We start from the raw sequence: 19,912 nt of genomic DNA on the forward strand, positions 1-19,912 counted from the left end.
AGGGGGCGCAAATCCACGGGTTAGGGGGCGCAAATTACTTGCCTTGCCCCGGGTGTTGACAACCCACGCTACGCCACTGTAGACAATACACCAATGGTTTGACAGTATAAAGCAGCTTCCTCGGTTCCTCAGCCTTGATCCCCTTGATCTTGTCATCAGCTCTTGTCCTACCTAGGCTTCTGGGAAGATCAGGATATCATTTATTAAATTGATATACCACCCATCACCTCAAGATCACAGGGCAAGTATAAATGTAATAATAGTAAATAATGCACCCAGATGGTGGACTTTTCTGGGAACTGATTTAAAATCCTGCTTTTTTAAAAGATGCTGTTGCTATTAGTATATGTTCCTGTTATTCTGTTTGTTTTAAATGAATGCTTAGATGCCTTGTGGCAGAAAGGCAGTGTATTGTTTCTTCATTGGTTTATTATATTTCTTACCCACCCTTCACCAAAAGGTCCCAGGGCAGGTTACAGCAATATAGGTATATTTTACTTAAATAATGAAAACCCTAAAGCATCCACTCATTGCCTCCTTCACCTTGCCCAAAGAGAAGTAGTTTCACTTTCCAGGATTACTGTGAAAACAATGATCAATTCTGATTCAAGTATTACAGTTTGAGTATTACCAAATCCCCATTGCATTATTCAGTTAAGTTCCACTTGCTTTTTTGCCTCTAAGAACACTGCTATGTTGTTTTTTTCCTTTGAATGTCACATATCAAAACACCAGAATGTTACTGGAAGTATGTGCTTCCTTTGAATTCACTGGCTCCAGAGTTCTGATTGTTTCCTCATGCCACGGCATCAAGGACTCTGAACTCATTCACACGCTTGGGGTGCAGCAGAGCTATAAGGGCAGAGGCCAAAAGGGAGAAAACAAAGTTGCACAGATAACTGTCTGGAAAGCTGAAAAATGAGCTCTGCTCATGAAACAAAAATAAGGGGGGACAGCAGGATGGAGCTGATGAGCTCAGAAACAGAGGACGTTGTTAAGAGAAGCACTCTTAAGAAATACCAGATACTTTGTGTGGTAAGTATTGCCCTTTGCTTCCTTTTCAAACTTTTAATGTTAAGGTTTGTTGCATTATTGGCTCAAGTTTCATTATGTTTTAACAGTATAAACTTTCCACGGACCATTGGAAATTTCCTGGCAGGGCATGGCAGCATAGATAAAACTGTCGTTTTAACAGACCAACAGCTCTTGTTGATGTTCTCAGCTCACAGTCTGCTAAAAGGCGGATACGAATCCCTGACTTTTTCATAGTTGATGAAAGAAAGCCTGGCCCCTCAGCTGCAATATTGGGTAAAAAATAGTAGGCATTTGTGGCTGCTTTCTGTTATTTATTTTGTTCACAGCCCACTCTAGCCTAGTGGCTCATGGTAGCTATATCCCAATCTGAGTTAACCAGAGCATGTAAGAACTAAATAATAGGAAAAAAATGTGTTCTGAAATGCAGGGAGGATTGAACAGATGACAACCACACTGCCCTTAAATGTCACTTGTGTCACCCCTCCCAATCCTAAGGATGATATTGCCAGCTTTGACAATGCTTGTGATTACCCAATGGTGACAGAAAGGCAGGAAAACGTGATTCCTCACTATGCATTGCACAAGTGGTTAGCACTTTAGAAGCTAATGTGCTATAAGTGCAATAACTACAAATGTGCCGAAACCATTATTGTTTATTCATCTAGGTCCTCGCTGACCCTTAAAATCATTCATGTTCACCAAGGCATTTGAGGGCTGAAAGATATGGTCCCTGGCAATACTGAAATTAGAGCTCTGAGAGTATGTGAAAACTAATTTTTTAGATGTTCTTAATATTTTTAAAAATGTTTAAAATAGGTTTTTAATTTTTAGTTGCATTGCTTGTTGTTTGCCCCTTTGGCTCCTTGGAAGAAAGGATGGAATTGAAATGTAATAGGAGTAATAATACTCCGGGTGGTAATGGCAGTCCAAGGTTCCAGACAGAGGACTGCAGATCACCTGCTAGCTAATCTTTTTATACAGAGATACCATGGATTATGGGACGCGGGTGGCGCTGTGGGTTAAACCACAGAGCCTAGGACTTGCCGATCAGAAGGTTGGCGGTTCGAATCCCTGTGACGGGGGTTGCTCGGTCCCTGCTCCTGCCAACCTAGCAGTTCGAAATCACGTCAAAGTGCAAGTAGATAAATACCTTGTGGGAAGGTAAACGGTGTTTCCGTGCGCTGCTCTGGTTCACCAGAAGCGGCTTAGTCATGCTGGCCACATGACCTGGAAGCTGTACGCCAGCTCCCTCGACCAATAAAGCGAGATGAGTCGGTCATGACTGGATCTAAATGGTCAGGGGTCCCTTTACCTTTACCTTTACCATGGATTATACCTGAGACCTTCTGAGTGCAAGAAGCATATGCTTCCATGTTCCTGCATTGCAGGGGGTTGAACTAGATGACCCTTGGAGTCACTTCCAACTGTGATTCTATGTTTCTGTAACTCCCTTCCCCAATGCCAACACCCATGGAAATACAATGTGCATCTCCCAGGTTCAAAATCAGGGAGCAAATAGAAGTTGGGAAAATGTTAAGCAACAAGTGTTATTTAGGCTTCTTTCACGGTGTTCCACTGTGCTAGATGCGGTTTAGTCATGCTGGCCACATGACCCGGAAAACTGTGGACAAATGCCAGCTCCCTCAGCCTGAAGCGGTATGAGTGCCAAACCTCATAGTCAAGCTTGACTGGACTTTACCGTCCAGGGATCCTTTACCTTTATCTAGGCCTGGCTTCCTCAGCCTCGGCCCTCCAGATGTTTTGAGTCCCCATCGTCCCTGACCACTGGTCCTGCTAGCTAGGGATCATGGGAATTGTAGGCCAAAAACATCTGGAGGGCTGAGGTTGAGGAAGCCTGATCTAGGCAATTTTATTGTGACAGCTTGCCATGGACTTGCTGGTAGCAGAGGCATGGTAGGAGGAACCAGCTGGGGAACAACCAAGGGAAGAAGGCTTGGAGCTTGGGGAGTGGTAGTGGGGCAATGATGAGTGGTCAGAGAGAGAAGATGCAGAAGAGGAGGTGTTGGAAGCTGAAGCGGTAACAGGGCTTAGTGAGCTGGGAGAGTCTGGCAGAGAAAAGTCCAGAATCAGAGGCAGAAGCTGAAGCAGGAGAGTGGAATGAGGGTGGACGACAGGCAGAGAGTCAGGTGGGTGTCACGGGTGTCTCCCCCTCCTGCTGCAACAGGCTCCCCTCACCACTTATCTCCCAGAACCAGAAGAGGCATGAAAATGGAGGAGGAGAGTTTGGCTGCCTACAGGTGCAGTCTCCAGTTGCTTGGAAAAAGGCCTGGAGAGGAGGGGACTTAAACAGCTGTGGGGAGGTGGGGAATTTCAGTCTTGGCTTTTGATTTTCATGCAGGAAGACCAGCAAGAATGAGCTTCTCTGCTCATTAGGCTCGACACACAACTAAGTCTGAGGAGATTGTGTTTTTGCTAATACAGTGGTACCTCGGGTTAAGTACTTAAATCTTTCCGGAGGTCCATTCTTAACCTGAAACTGTTCTTAACCTGAAGCACCACTTTAGCTAATGCGGCCTCCTCCTGCCGCCGTGCCGCCGGAGCACAATTTCTGTTCTCATCCTGAAGCAGAGTTCTTAACCTGAGGTACTATTTCTGGGTTAGCAAGTCTGTAACCTGAAGCATATGTAACCTGAGGTACCACTGTAAAGAGTTCACTCCATCTTTAAACTGTGTGATTACTGACCCGCACACTTCTGTGGTACAGCATAAGCTTGAGACATATTTTTTTGGCTGAATAAATGAGGAAAAGACAAACATGACCACTTACGTAGTCTCTTAATCTCTTTAAGCGTTCACTGGTAAATTATAATCCCGGCCAAACTCCATCAAGGTACTGGGCAGAATAGTAGAGTGCAAAGTTACAGAAATGAGGAACTGTTCAACAAGGACTTAAAGGATCGGAATGAGAGCTTAGCATTTGATGAGTTAAGCAGACATGAGTTTGGCAGCAGCGCAAGGAGCACAGTGCCCTGCCTTTCCTTGACTTAAAGAAAACCCAAATTTTCAATAAAGTGATCTGAACTACAAAAACAAGCATGCAGGTTGAAGTGGTTTTGGACAGAAGTTGTGGGTGTGTTTGCATGTGCAAAATAATAATAATTTTATTTCATATAAACACTTGTGTGATCTGAACCAGCAGTGACTGAATAGGAATGAGACCTTAGGGTCATAGTAGATAGTACAGTGGACCTTCCAGATACAAACTTAATTTGTCCCAGGAGCCCATACTTACCCCAAAAAGTCTGTATCTGGAGGCGCTGCTTCTGCGCACACATGCAACACGATTGAGTGCTTCTGCGTTTGCTGCGTTCGTAACTCGAAATTACGTTACCCGAAGGTAATGTAACCCGAGGTATCACTGTAGATAGCTTGATATTGACTCAGTGTGCGGCAGCTGTGAAAAGAGCCAATTCCATGCCTGGGATCATCAGGAGAAGAATTGAAAATAAAATCATGATGCCATAATAGAAATCTATGGTGTGACTGCATATTGTAGAGTTGGAAAAGAGTCAGAAAAGAGGAACCAAAATGGTTAAGGGGACTGAGCAACTCTCCTATGAGTAAAGGTTGCAGTATGTGGGAATTTCCAGCTTAGAAAAAAGGTGAGGGAAAAGCAACATGATAGATGTTTCTACAATGTTTCTACAATGCATGGCATGGAGAAAGTGAATAGAGAAAAGTTTTTTTTCCATCATAACACTCGAACTCGTGGACATTCTAGTGAAACTGAATCTTGGAAAATTCAGGACAGGTAAAAGAAAGTACATTCAGGAACGTCACTTTAGGAAATACTTGTGTAGATGCAAAGGCTTATATTTACAAGCCAGTCATTATGTAACTTTAATCCTTTAATCCTTCACTCGAATCGCTGGTTTTCATAAAGACTGTGGCAGAAGAGGTAGGAGGATTGAAAAAGTTCAATAACAGTTTGGTGTTTTTTAAAAAAGTAAAATGCACAAAACTGAGTTCTCCCAGTTATATTCAAAGCAAGCCCTCTTGTAAACAACAGTTGAGGCGAATGTCAGAAAAGATAAAAGGGGCTCATTTACCCCCACCCCACCCCCAATTCTAGTATATTGAGGGTAGATAGTATAGTATACAATGATCATCATAGATGATTTAGGCACGCTTCCTGGGGTTGATGGCAACTGGAGTCCTGCAACTTCTGGAGGGCCAGAGATTCCCCACATCTGCCTTGGAGAGATACTTAGTGCCTCCTCATCTCATTCTGGGGCCAAGTGAAAACCTATTTGCTCAGCCGTTTTCAGGATATTAATTTTAATCAGTTATTGCTGGAGATGGAAATCTGCTCGGTGCTTTAAGCAGTGTTTTTGTGAGAGTGTACTCGCCGATACAGATCTGTATTTTAAAGATTTAGGTTTCAATTATATTTGTTTTACTTCATTTTGGATTTCTTATGGTGTTTGCTCAGTCTGTATCAGCTTCAGCTGCATTGTTCCCTGCCCTGAGATTGGTCGTGATAAACACACACACACACACACACACACCCCATACACTGAACCAACTGGAACAAGCCATTTAGTTCAGCATCTGTTCTCTCTCTTTTTTTTTTTTGAAAATAATATTTATTACTTTTCCAACAATTTAAACACTACAAAAAAAATGAACAATACAATACAAAAACACTACATAACACTAACACATTAAACTAACAAAACAAGACAAAAACAGTTTAAAACACATCAAACAATTTCAATATCTTATCTTTCATTCACTTATTTCAACGACCTCCTCACACCTCCCTTTTTGTATTCCACTTCTGTTAATTGTTTCAGCAATTCCTTTCCATCTTCCTCTGTTTTCTATCCTATAATTATCTTAACACATTCTAACCTTATTTTTTCCTTTAATACTCTATTAATCTATTTATACTTAATTCCTTATAACAATTCTACTAAAGCCATATAACTTCATTCCAACATTTTTCTAACATTCATTAATTTTACAGTATTTCTGTAAATAGTCTTTAAACTTTTTCCAGTCTTCTTCCACCGACTCTTCTCCCTGGTCTCGGATTCTGCCAGTCATTTCCGCCAGTTCCATATAGTCTATCAACTTCATCTGCCATTCTTCCCGGGTGGGTAAATCTTGTGTCTTCCAATACTTCACGATGAGTATTCTTGCTGCTGTTGTTGCATACATTAAAAAAGTTCTATCCTTCTTTGGCACCAATTGGCCAACCATGCCCAGGAGAAAGGCCTCTGGTTTCTTCAGGAAGGTATATTTGAATATCTTTTTCATTTCGTTATAAATCATCTCCCAGAATGTCTTAATCCTTGGGCATGTCCACCAAAGGTGAAAGAATGTACCTTCATTCTCATTACATTTCCAACATTTATTGTCGGGCAAATGGTAAATTTTTGCAAGCTTGACTGGTGTCATGTACCACCTATAAATCATTTTCATTAAATTTTCTCTTAGGGCATTACATGCCGTGAATTTCATACCTGTGGTCCATAACTGTTCCCAGTCTGCCATCATTATGTTAGTTCAGCATCTGTTCTAAGGGTGGCGAACCAGATGCCAAAAGCAGGAACCAATTACAGTGGTGCCTCGCAAGACGAAATTAATTCGTTCCGCGAGTTTTTTCGTCTAGCGAATTTTTCGTCTTGCGAAGCACGGTGTCGGAAAAGTTTTGCAAAAGCTTCAAAAATCACCAAAAACCTCAAAAAAGGCTACCACACCGCGTTCTATGAGTTGCTCCTCGAAGTCAAGTCGCAACTGTATTAGCGGTGTTAAGAAAAAGGAAACAAACTTGCAAAAAACGCAAGACGTTTTTGTCTTGCGAAGCAAGCCCATAGGGAAATTCGTCTTGCGAAGCAGCTCAAAAACCGCAAAACCCTTTCGTCTAGCGAGTTTTTCGTCTTGCGAGGCATTCGTCTTGCGGGGCAACACTGTATACAAAAAGGGGTTCGGTGCAGTACTCACTATAGAACACAATTCGAAACTGCATTTGAATGCAGTTTTGAATGGTGTTCTAAAAGCAGGAGCCAAGCATAAGAGTACTCTAATTCTCTTTTAAAGCCACATAGGTTGGTGGCAATCAGTGCCTCTTGTGGGAGTGAAGGCCATAGTTCAACTATGCACCAGCTGAAAAAGTACTTTCAGCTTGGTTGAAACTGTTACGTTCTGCTTCATTGAATGAAGTGCCAATTATAAATATTGTAAGTTGAATAAATAAAACACAGCTAAGCATGGAAGCTGGGGTGGTGGGATGAAAGCTGGGAGGTAGGCGTTGGATCCTTTGAACCTGTCTCCATTCCTTCTCCCACATGCTGCGTAAGTTTGCGTAAGTCTGTCTTCATATTTTGGCCCCACTTGGGGAAGTACAGCACATATCCCTAGCACAGGAGGAAAGAGGGAAGAACTCTGTACACAATATCCAGAGTAGTGCTGTTGGAGATATGCAGCGTAAGGTAAGGCCGACCTGGGAGGATAGGGAATGGGATCCATAGCTCTGGCTCCCCTACAAAGACACAATTCTGCTGGTCTTCTACAAATAAGTTGGAAATCACTGCTAAATAGAAACTTTTGCTTTTGCTTCGCTTATTGGGTATGGCAATCAATCTATGGGATGAGAAAAGCTATGATATGTGTCTTTCATCCTTGGTGATTTTTGCTGATGTTGTAAAAAGGCTTATATAGCTTTATTCATGTTGCCCCATCCCACCATATTCAATTCTACAGCCACAGCAGGCACTGTAATTCTCCAATGGTTTGACTTTGCCCCCGACGACACACTCTTCCATTGTCTCTCAAGACAGACAGATGCCAACAACAACATTCCTCCACCACCACAAAGAAATCCAGATAGCCTAATTTGCATATTGTTTCAAAATCCTCACAAAATTTAAAATTCCTATGGAGGTTTTTTTTTTTTAAAAATGGGTTTATTCCTGACATTTAATCCAAAGACATTGAGAAGGATCAGTAGAAATATTTTACCACTTACCCAAGCCACAATATCTTTTGAAGCTACAATGGCAATGATTTATACAATGCTATCAACCCTCATTATACCTGTGTGTGTCTACACCCACACACCCACACACACACACACACACCCACACCCACACCCACACACACACAGAGAGAGAGAGAGAGAGAGAGAGAGAGAGAGAGAGAGAATATTTGTACTGGTCTGCCATAATGATGTGGTGTTTCTCAATGTCCTAAAGGCAGGGACAGGGAAAGGAGAAGGGGGAAGGATGAGAAAGAAGGGGACTTTTCTCAATAGTAAATGGCTTGGGAATGGGGTTAAAGGAAGGCTTGGTAGAGGGAAGAAGGGTCTCTGTATGTGATTATATTAGCTCTCTGGTGACAGGAAGAACTGTGAGAGGTGGAACTGGGTGGGAGTAAAACTGGTATTAAGAGGAAAGATGGGAAATATGAGAGGCAGGGAGGTGAGTGAGAGAGAGGGAGACAGTTTTAGGACTCTGAGGATGGGGGAAGAAAACTGCAGAGGAGGAGAACCTGGCAAGGGAATCTTAAGGGACTTGCTCTTAAGATTCTGCTCATCTGGAAGATACCATACAAAAGTGGCAACCTCTACCAAGTGGCAGCAAGATTCCAGGGGGTTCCACCCAGGGGCATGTTTCCATTGGGAGTTCAGATACGGCAGAGGCAGTCGCGTTTTAAGACATATGGTTTATTTTACACCTGGATGCATCAAGAGAGTTCCTTGGAGAGGGAGAGAATTCACAGTGTTACATCTCAAGTGGGGCTTGTTCTGCACAGCAGCACAGCATTACAGTCCAAGTCATCCTGCCTGCCATTCCTGTCCCTCTCCCCCAGCCTCCCAAGATGGTTCTGCCCTCCTGCAGCTCATGGAGGACTCCTCTTTGTTCTCTCTTCTTGTTACCAGGGCACACCTTACTCAAAAACTCAAACCTCCTTCCCGTCACCTCACATCCCCCCTTCACTTTAGTAACCTCCGTTTCGTGCAGACCTAGGGGATTCCTCATGAGGTGATAGCAACTGTCTATTGTTTCATATTGTTTCTCGAAGCTACAAACATGAGCCTGACCAAACTGCGGGAGGCGGTGGAAGACAGGAGTGCCTGGTGTTCTCTGGTCCATGGGGTCACAAAGAGTCGGACACGACTAAACGACTAAACAACAAATTGTTTCATAATGTTCTGTTTTGTTCTGCCCACCCTTTTGTCTGAAGCTGAGAGCTCAGTGAAGCATGCTGGACAGAGATGTCCTGGGCCGCTGGTCCATGCTGTCCCTGCTTATGCTGTTCCAAACAGTAGGTTTTGCAGCAGTGTCTTGGAGAATATTGGGACGCAGGTGGCGCTGTGGGTTAAACCACAGAGCCTAGGACTTGCCGATCAGAAGGTCGGCGGTTCAAATCCCCACAACAGGGTGACATACCGTTGCTCGGTCCCAGCTCCCGCCAACCTAGCAGTTCGAAAGCACGTCAAAGTGCAAGTAGATAAATAGGTACCACTCCGGCGGGAAGGTAAACAGCTTTTCCGTGCGCTGCTCTGGTTCGCCAGAAGCGGCTTAGTCATGCTGGCCACATGCCCCGTAAGCTGTACGCTGGCTCCCTCGGCCAATAAATCAAGATGAGCGCCGCAACCCCAGAGTCGGCCACGACTGGATCTAATGGTCAGGGGTCCCTTATAAATAGATATATCTATAAGATATATCTTTATTGTCACTGTCCCATGCAGGACAATGAAATTGCAAAACTACACAAAACTACATAAAAACTACATAAAACTACATAAAACTACATAAAACTACATAAAACTACATAAAACATTCAAAAACCCCTAAAAACTCTAAAACCCTATTTTAAAATACACTATACTGTAGAAACCCCTTATGCTGCGTTTAGAACCAGAATTGCATTTGCATAGAAACTGTTTCTCAGGTGGCTAGTCCTGGCCTTTATAACCCTATACCTTCTTCCAGAAGGCAGAAGCTGAAAGAGATCATTTCCGGGGTGCGTACTATCCTGTTCTATCTCTGCCGCTTTCTTATGGCACCTGGCAGCATAGATTTGATCTAAGGTGGGAAGAGTAGTGCACCCAATTATTCTCTCTGCAGTCTTTACAACCCTGGATAGCATTGTTTTTTCCCTGGCCGTGCAGCTCCCAAACCATACACACAGACCATAAGTTAGTACGCTCTCCACAGTGCAATGGTAAAATGCCATCAACAGGTCCTTTGAGAGATTGTTTTTCTGGAGGATTCTCAAAAAATATAACCTCTGCTGTGCTCTCTTCACCACAAGGATCATCAAGTTGGACCCCCTGCAATGCAGAAATCTCAACATGTGGTCCCCCTTTAGAGATTAGACTACATGACTTCCTGTAGGGTTAAATTAAAAGCTACTCTCACATCTCAACAACATAGAACTACTTCTGTCAGTTTAAACACTTAATTTGAGTGTTTAAACTATTATACTCAGGCATGCACGAGCACACGCACACACACACACACACACACACACACACACACACACACACACACATTGCCAGAAACAGAACCATTCCAAACACCCAAATGTATGTGTCACAATTTTTGTAAACAAAATCCTTCCACAATAGAATAGAATAGAATAGAACTTGCAACATATGAAAAACTTGCATACAAATGCAGACTTGCCATGGACAAATTAAATGATATTTGGAATCCATTCTTACAAATACTGTAATAGGTCAAGATCTGGTGAAGTACAATAACAGTCCTGTAAAGTATACAGTTTTGCCCCCCCCCCCACACTTTATTTTCCCTTCTACATGGGTTCTGTTTCTTTTCTTCTTTTTCTCTCTTTTATTTATTTTTAGTGAGGACATGGATGGCGCTGTGGGTTAAACCACAGAGCCTAGGGCTTGCCGATCAGAAGGTCGGCGGTTTGAAACCCCATGATGGGGTGCGCTCCCATTGCTCGGTCCCTGCTCCTGCCTTCCTAGCAGTTTGAAAGCACGTCAAAGTGCAAGTAGATAAATAGGTACCACTCCGGCAGGAAGGTAAACGGCTTTTCCGTGCGCTGCTCTGGTTCGCCAGAAGCGGCTTAGTCATGCTGGCCACATGACCCGGAAGCTGTATGCCGGCTCCCTTGGCCAATAAAGCGAGATGAGTGCCACAACCCCAGAGTTGTCAGCGACTGGACCTAATGGTCAAGGGTCCCTTTACCTTTACTATTTTTAGTGCACATATAATCATGTACTTTTGAACTTTCAATAAAGATGTTTAAAATAATAATAATAATAATAACAAAAGGCAAAAATTCATTTTCTGTTGTGCTGTGCCCCTATGGCATCCATTTTATGATATATCATGCCCCCATTTTGTGACTGGCACCCAGGCACTTTCTCAAAATTTCAAATGTGCCCACTGGCTCGAAGAACTGTAGACAGTGCTGTGCTAGATCACACCAATGACCTGAGTGACTGTAAGACAGCTCCCTCTGCTCCTAACCAAACAAGCATTGTTGCATGTATTCCAATTCTCTCAGCAATGACATCTCCAGAAATTCAGTGTGTTACTCTGGTTCTGTTTCCTGTGGAATGAAGTCACTGAAGCCTTCTTGACATTTTGTGATATATGGTTCATTTATGCACATTACACAGGCTGAGCAAAGGTAAAGATTTACAGCAGCTGCCACCCCAATGGACAGCCTGATAAGTTCCAGACCTTCATTGAGCTCTGTGTGCTGCAGCTTGCAGGCTCAGCTTCATCTGACTTTAGCTGCAATTCCCAAACCCCTTGCTACTGTAGAGGCCCACATTTGAAGAAGAAGAGAAGAAGAGTTTGGATTTGATATCCCGCCTTTCTCTCCCTTTAAGGAGTCTCAAAGCGGCTAACATTCTCCTTTCCCTTCCTCCCCCACAACAAACACTCTGTGAGGTGAGTGGGGCTGAGAGACTTCAGAGAAGTGTGACTGGCCCAAGGTCACCCAGCAGCTGCATGTGGAGGAGCGGAGACGCAAACCCAGTTCCCCAGATTACGAGACTACCGCTCTTAACCACTACACCACACTGGCTCTCGCCAGTGAGAGAGAGAGAGATTGTTTCCATTCACGGGGAAGGACCGTTTGTTAACCACATATATGCAATATGCTTATTTTATACTCTGTGACACATACGTTATTTTGTAACAGGTTCTTCTAGTTTCTTTGGTGGCTGTATCGCTTGGACTAGGTTTGGCACTTGGACTAAGGAAAACACGAGAAGGTAATCTCACAATCTCCTCAATTTACTAAAAGGGGGTCAAAAATGCCTTAGGTCTAAGGCAGGGCTCATGAGGCAAGGTGAGATGACTAGCTCAGGTGGCAGGATCCACAGTGGCAGCAGATCCTGATCTTCATTCCCCCTTTGTTCCTGATATAGATCTTCAACACCGCTTCTTCCCTGGTGGGGACGGAGGTACCATTTTGTCGTTTGCCTCAAGTGCCAAACTGTCTTGGGCCAGCCCTGTCCAGGGGATATGCTTCAAGTTTAGTTTTAAGTGAGATGATAAAACTTATGTCTGGGCTCAAGGGCAACCCAATACATTTGCTGCCTGAGGCAAAGACCAATATGGTGCCTGCTTCCCATTTCACGAGCAGAAGTCAACCAGATTGGTACTGAATCATACTTCAGTCATGGCAGCAGGTGCGTAAGTCAGGCCGTGTGGCAAACACAGCTCTGTCCTCCATCATATGGGAATGCCTGAGGGAAGCTCAGGGGAGAGGCCAGAGGGACTGTTGCCACTGCCTCCCCTCTGAATGCCAGCCACTGTGATTTCTATCCTTGCTCAGTCTTTGTTAGTGGTCTCCTATGGCTCAGGTGCATGACTTGTATCTGCAAGAAGCCGTGTATTCAGTAGTGTGGGCCCAATTTTGTGGGACTCACTTCCAGTTGAGATCAGACAGGCCTCATCCCTGCTGAACTTACGGCGCTTTCGGAATACTCCCTGCCCCCCAGCATACTTTTTATTTGAACTCTGATTTTATAGTTTTAACTCATTTTGAGTCTTATTGTATTGAGTCTGTTGTACACTGCTTACAAGACTGAAATTAAACAGTACACCAATGGTTGACATAAAATAAAATCAATCTGCCACCTAAGGCAGCTGACTCACTTGCCTAATGGTAGGTCAGACTCTGTTCAGGCTCTGCCACATCAAACATCTGGAGGTGTGTGTGTGTGTGTGTGTGTGTGTGTGTGTGTGTCATGACTGAATGTTCCTCTATACAAACCTTTCCCCCTTTGGCTTCTAGTTTTCAATTTGGATTGGGGGGAGGAATATGAAGTAACAAAGGTTTGTTAAAACAGATTTAACTTTCAATGGATTGCATCCTCTATTTATACATAGAAATATGAATAGTGCTGGAAGTCTGTTAACATTTCTTTGTAACAAGGGAAGAAATTGATTTTGTACTTGTTTTCTAATTGGGCACAGAATTATAGGTGTCCATAGTTCAGAATGATCTGAAATGTTACAATTATATTAGAAAATCATTGCTGTTACCATTTGCCACAGGCAGGGAGATAAGGTGACATGAAAAGCTTTTCTTTTTTTCTTTAACTTTTATTTATGAAATTTTAACAGCTTTTATACACATACCGTGCAGTATCCATCACTTATCTCTTTTCCCAAGATTTCCCGATCCATCTCTCTGTGGCATTTTTCTAGGGAAATCTTGATCTGTTGCATATCCTAATATTTCACCCATTATCATTTCAAGTCTTCCTTTTTGATGTTACCTGCTTCTCATATGTTAACTCCTACTTGTAGGTTAATTTGTATATTATACCCTCTAAGATAATCTCCAAAACACCTCCACTCTTCTCTTATCTTTAACTCGTCCTTATTCCTCAGTTTCATGGTCATGGTTACTAATTATATGTATTCTATCAATTTGTTCTGCCAAATTTCCCTTGTGGGGAAATTGCATTTCCACCCAAAAGCAACTGAAAGCTGCACAATAAGTGCCCATGAAGCCTACACAAACCAGTCATAGAATGTTGTGTACCTAACATTGTGCCAAAGTAAAAGAAAAGTAAAAGGTTAGAAGAAATGAAGTAATATTTGAAATCTGAGCACACCCACATTCCAAAGTACTATAACCAAAAATATTTGATAATTCATGGATGAATGATTCTCCAGATATGATGAGAATATGAATTCTCAGCCTTCACTGACCTTAAAATATTTTTTGAACATCCTAGGAATTAAAGTTCACAACATTCCGTCTAATAATAAACTCAAGTGGTGAGTGCTGACTAGGTTTGAACAAGGACACAGCTGGGATAGGTAGTACAGCATGAGACTTTTAATATCAGGGTTATTGGTTCAACACCCACATTGGACAAAAGATTCCTGCCTTGGAGTAGATGACTCTTTTGGTACTTTCCAACTCTATGATTCTATCATCAACATGCTGATAGGAACCCTGAGGTTTACAAGGATAAAATATTTTTTTAAAAAACAACAACAGCTAAAGAGGCACCTGCTCCTTTCGTTATCCTTCCACAACCTGTTGTTGGAGTCCAACACCCATCATGTCTCACTTAGCATGGCCAGTGATCAAGGATTGTTTAACCCCAAACACCTGGAGGTCACCAGATTGAGGCATACCTGCCATTGTTGTGGGGCAGGGATGGGGAACCTGTACCCCCTGATGTTGGACTCTCATCAACCCTAGCCAGCATAAACAAATTTGGTTCAGACACTGCATAGTTAAACCAAGGAACTTGTTTGCTTAGCAGGTTCAGATAGCCAACTGGCTTTAAAAAGAGGATTAGACAAAATCATGGAGGATAAAGACTACCAGTGGCTACTAGCCACAATGGCTATGTTCTGCCTCCATGGTCATAGGGATTATGCTTCTGAATACCAGTATCTGGACACCGCAGGAGGGGAGAGTGCTGTTTTGTTCTTGCCTGTGGGCTTCTCATAGTCACCTAGTTGGGCATTGTGAGAAAATGATGCACTTGCAAAGGTGAACAGTTCCAAAAGCATTCTCATGCATAGCTAAGTATGTTTCCTGAAATGAGTATTTTTTTTTAAATGCATTTTTATTGAAGTTATACACAAAAAACAGATATATATGAAAATACAGAGAAAAAATTACAAAGAAAAAAAAGAGGAAAAAAAAACAAAAACCACACATCCGAAAAAAGAAAGACACACAATCTGAACTTCCCTCCATCCTTTTGATAAGTATCAAATATCTCCTTCCATTACGTATTTGATTTTCAATCTATAGTCTTAAATTCACTCGCTGGTCGTATTGTTCTAACCCCGTCAATTCACTTTAAGCATTTATTCCAATATATTTCCAAAATTTACTCCAATTTTTCAAAAATTTCTGTTCATCCTGATCTCTTATTTTACCTGTTAGTTTGTCAAGCTCAGCATAGTTTACCATTCTAATCTGCCAGTCCTTTATGTTGGGGATGGTTTCCACTTTCCAATATTGTGCCAACATAATTCTCGCTGCTGTGGTGGCGTAGAGGAATATCGTCCTATCTTCCTTTTTAATTTCTTTATCCATCATTCCCAACAGGAAGGCTTCAGGCCTCTTGGGAAAGGTATACTTAAATATTTTTTTAAGTTCATTATAAATTAATTCCCAAAAGCCTTTCACCTTTTTACATGTCCACCATAAATGATATAGGTCACCCTCCACCTCGCCACATTTCCAGCATCTCTTATCCTTTAATCTATACATTTTGGCCAATTTCACAGGGGTATGGTACCATCTATATAGCATCTTCCAGATATTTTCTCTCAATGCCATACATGCTGTGAACTTTATGTTACAATTCCAAACTTCTATCCACCTTTCAAAATCAATGTTATAACCAAAGTCAATTGCCCATTTAATCATTGCCTCCTTCACCTCCTCATCTTTTGTGTACCACTCTAGTAATATATCATAAATTCTGGACAGGGTTTTATTTTTGCCTTCTATTACTTCTATACTAAATTTTGATTTTTTATCATCAAAACCCGCCTTCCTCTTATCCTCTTTTAACAAATCATTCACCTGGTGGTATTGCAGCCAACCAGTGAATAAATTTTTTATTTCTTCATAAGGTCTGAGTTTGGGCCCTTGGTCAGTTTTTCTTAACATTTCTTCATAGGTGGCGTTTATCTCCTCCATATTTATTTTCTTAATCGTTAAGGCCTCTATTGGTGAAATCCACCATGGGGTCTTTCTTTCGAGGAGGTTTTTGTTCCTTTCCCATGTTTGATATAATGGTCCCCTAAAAATATGATCTAAGAAACTCTTGTGAACTTTCACTTTCCCATACCAAAGGTACGAATGCCATCCGTACCAATTATTAAAGCCTTCCAGGTCCAGTAGCTCTCTATTCTCCAGTTTTATCCAATCTTTTACCCAATATATACAAGCCGCTTCATAGTATAAACTTAGGTCCGGGAGAGAAAAACCCCCTCTTTCTTTTTTGTCTATCAAAATTTTCATTTTTATCCGTGGCCTTTTCCCCTGCCAAATATACTTTGCCAAGGCTCTCTGCCACTCTTTACATTGTTTTAGGCCTTTAAGTATGGGGATGGTTTGGAATAAAAATAACATTCTAGGCAGAATGTTCATTTTAACAACAGCTATCCTCCCCAAAAAGGAGAGTTTCATCCTCCCCCAAATTTCCATGTCTTTCTTTATACTCCTCCAGGTGGCATCGTAATTATCCTTGTATAAATTTATGTTCTTAGCTGTAACCCAGATCCCAAGATATTTCACTTTCTTAGCTACCGCAATTTTGGTCTTTCTTTCTAGATCTATCACTTCTTCCTTTGTTAAATTTTTAACTAACATTTTGGTTTTGTTTTTATTTACCTTAAGTCCTGCCACGGCTCCAAATTCGTCAATTTTTTGTAAAGCTTCTTTTACGCTGTTTTTTGGGTCTTCTAAGGTTAGTACAATGTCATCTGCGAAGGCCTTGATTTTGTATTCCCTCTTTCCTACCCTGACTCCTGTGACTTCTGTTGCCCCCCTCAGTCTCTCGTTTAGTATTTCTAATACTGTTATAAACAATAGAGGGGACAGGGGGCAGCCTTGTCTAGTTCCTTTATATATACTAAAATATTCTGTTGTGGTGTTGTTTATTACCAATTTTGCCTTCTGTTCCTTATATATAGCTTCTATGCCTTTTCTAAATTTCTCTCCCATTCCCATCATTTCCAAACTTTTCTTCAAGAAATCCCACGAGATGTTATCAAACGCTTTCTCAGCATCTATGAATACCAAGGCCGCTTGTCTATCTATACTCATATCCAAATATTCAATAATGTCTATCAAGTTCCTTACATTGTCCCTTAGTTGTCTCCCTGGGAGGAAGCCCGTTTGATCTTTATGTATTCTGTTGTTCAAAACCTTTTTTAGTCTTTCTGCCATTATATCTGCAAATAGCTTGTAATCATTATTTAGTAGTGAAATTGGCCTATAGTTTTTCACTTCCAAAGTATCTGCCTCTTTTTTGGGAATCAAAGTAATATATGCTTCCTTCCAGGTATTCGGGATCCTTCCTTCCTTTAATATATTATTCATCACTTCGCCTAACACTGGGGATATTTGGTTACTTAGTGTTTTATAATATTTGGCTGAGAGCCCATCTGGGCCTGGCACTTTCCCGTTTTTCATCTTTTTAATCGCCTTCTTTATCTCTTCTTGGGTAATTTCCTGGTCTAATATCTCTTTTTCTTCTTTTGGGATTTGTTTTAAATGATGTTCTTGCAAAAACTGCTCTATTTCTTGTTTTGTTTCCTTTCCTCTTTTATATAAGTCCTTATAATATTTTTGAAATATCTTCCTTATTTCTTTTGGCTCTTCCACAATCCTTTCTCCTTCCCTTATCTTACTAATCGTATTTTGTTTTCTTCTTTCTCTTATTTGCCACGCCAAATATTTGCCTATCTTGTTTGCGGATTCAAATGTCCTCTGGTTCATCATTTTAATTTTCCATTCTACCTCTTGATCAATTATTGTAGAAAGTTTAGCTTGTAATATCTTTATATTCTGTTTTGCGATCTCCTCACTGGGGTTGATGGTTAATTTTTTTTCATTTTCCATAATCTGTGTTAGGATCTGTTCCTTCTTTAACTCTTTTTCTTTTCTTACTTGGCTGTTTTTCTGTATTAAAAAGCCCCTCATAACTGCCTTTCCTGCGTCCCACACCGTCTCTATAGCAGTTTCCCCGTTTAGATTCCATTTAAAGTAATCTTCTATTGTCTCTATTGCCTTATTTACAATCTTCTGATCATTAAATAGAAATTCATTCATTCTCCATCTAGTTGTTTTAATATCCTTGCCTTTCAGCTCACTGTAAACCGCATTATGATCGGATATAATTCTTGGGAGAATTTCTGATTTAATTAAATTCTGGGTTAATTCCTTCGAGATCCAAATGCTATCTATTCGCCCCCAGCTCTGATTTGGGTTTGAGAAAAAAGTGTATTGTTTTGTAGTGGGGTTTTTGAGTCTCCATGCATCAATTAATCCCAGATTATTTACCATGTCAAAAAAAGATCGCGGTAATTTACCTTCCTTCTTTTCTTGTTTTTTTGTTAGCTTATCTAAATTTGGAGACACCACCCCATTAAAGTCACCCATTAAAATCATTTTTTGATCCATCCATTCCATCAATTTATCTCTTAATTCAGAATAGAAAGCAGATTTTTTATCGTTTGGAGCATATATTCCAATGAGTTCACTGTATTATTGACCAAATTAAGTAGCTGCAATGCAATTGGAGAAAGCAACAGGTTCCATTATATCCCCACTCCCTAAATGCTTGTATTCCACAATACTTTTATTATCCTGGATACTGTTAAGATATGAAGGGCTCAAGCAACCAAATTCATCCTCCATCCCTACATTTTGCTTTTCCAATTGATGCACAACATTCTGTGACTCCAGGAAACTACTTAGCGTGTGCAGTCTTCATTGTGCCTCTAACTTACTTTATTCATGCATGCATGCATGCATGCATGCATACATAGCTTGGGCTCTCTCTGTCTATTCTATCCTGATGCCACCATCTTGTAATTCCATTCCCCCACCCTCTCCCACAAACATATTTAAAAGCGTATAGGATGTTAATCAGCCAAAGGTGTGGTTGGACCTCTCATGGAGGAGACACATGAAGAAGGGCCTCAGATGATATTGCAGGGTCTGGGTCGGTTCATATGTACAGAGGCAGTCCTTGAGGCATTGCGATCCTGAGTTGTTTCAGGTTTTATAGGTCAAAACCAACACTCTGAATTGGGCCAGGAAACTAACTGGCAGCCAGTACAGTTGAACCAGGATCGGTGTAATATGCTCTTGCCTCAGTAAGCAACCTGGTTGCCGGATTCTGCACCAGGTGTAGTTTCCAAAATGTCTTCAGGGGCAGTCCTACATATTAAACATTGCAACAATCTACCCGAGAGGTTATCAGAGCATAGACAATAGTAATTAGGCTATCCCTATCCAGACAGCTGGGTCACCAACCAAAGATGGATGGAAAACACTCTGTGCCACTGAGGCCACTTGTGTCTCAAGAAGCTGCAAAGCATCTAGAAGTATCAACAAGCTACACACCCCCTCCTTCAGATGGTTTACAACCACATAAAGAATGGCTTCTACATATCTGGATGGGCTTGGCTAAACAATTTTCTTTTAAAGCATTTATGACATTCAAACAGGCTTTCACAAAGATCTGAGGTGAAGCTAAGAACTGACTCAGTTCTCTCTCATTCAAATGCATCTTTTTGTATGTTTTTTCCTCCTCCAGAAGAAACATCCTGGTTGAAAGAAAGTTGTACCTCTTCTAACACAGCTCAGTGTCCAGAAGGGTAAGATTAATGTATTCACAACTGTCCACTTAGGA

General features: G+C 41.5%; 1 protein-coding gene across 1 annotated transcript in view; it reads left to right on the top strand.

Moving 5' to 3' along the window:
* The first annotated feature begins 793 nt into the window (after positions 1-793).
* The window catches only part of ENPP3 (ectonucleotide pyrophosphatase/phosphodiesterase 3), a 65,350-nt gene continuing 46,231 nt past the window's right edge, over positions 794-19,912 (top strand). The window contains exons 1-3 of the mRNA XM_081187836.1: positions 794-1,035; positions 12,193-12,265; positions 19,817-19,877. Of these exons, the coding sequence (XP_081043962.1) occupies positions 919-1,035; positions 12,193-12,265; positions 19,817-19,877 (251 nt within the window). The 5' untranslated portion in view covers positions 794-918. The remainder of the gene's footprint in view (positions 1,036-12,192; positions 12,266-19,816; positions 19,878-19,912) is intronic.

Source organism: Podarcis bocagei (genome assembly GCF_964188305.1).
Source record: "Podarcis bocagei genome assembly, chromosome: 3".
NCBI classification, from domain to species: Eukaryota; Metazoa; Chordata; class Lepidosauria; order Squamata; family Lacertidae; genus Podarcis; species Podarcis bocagei.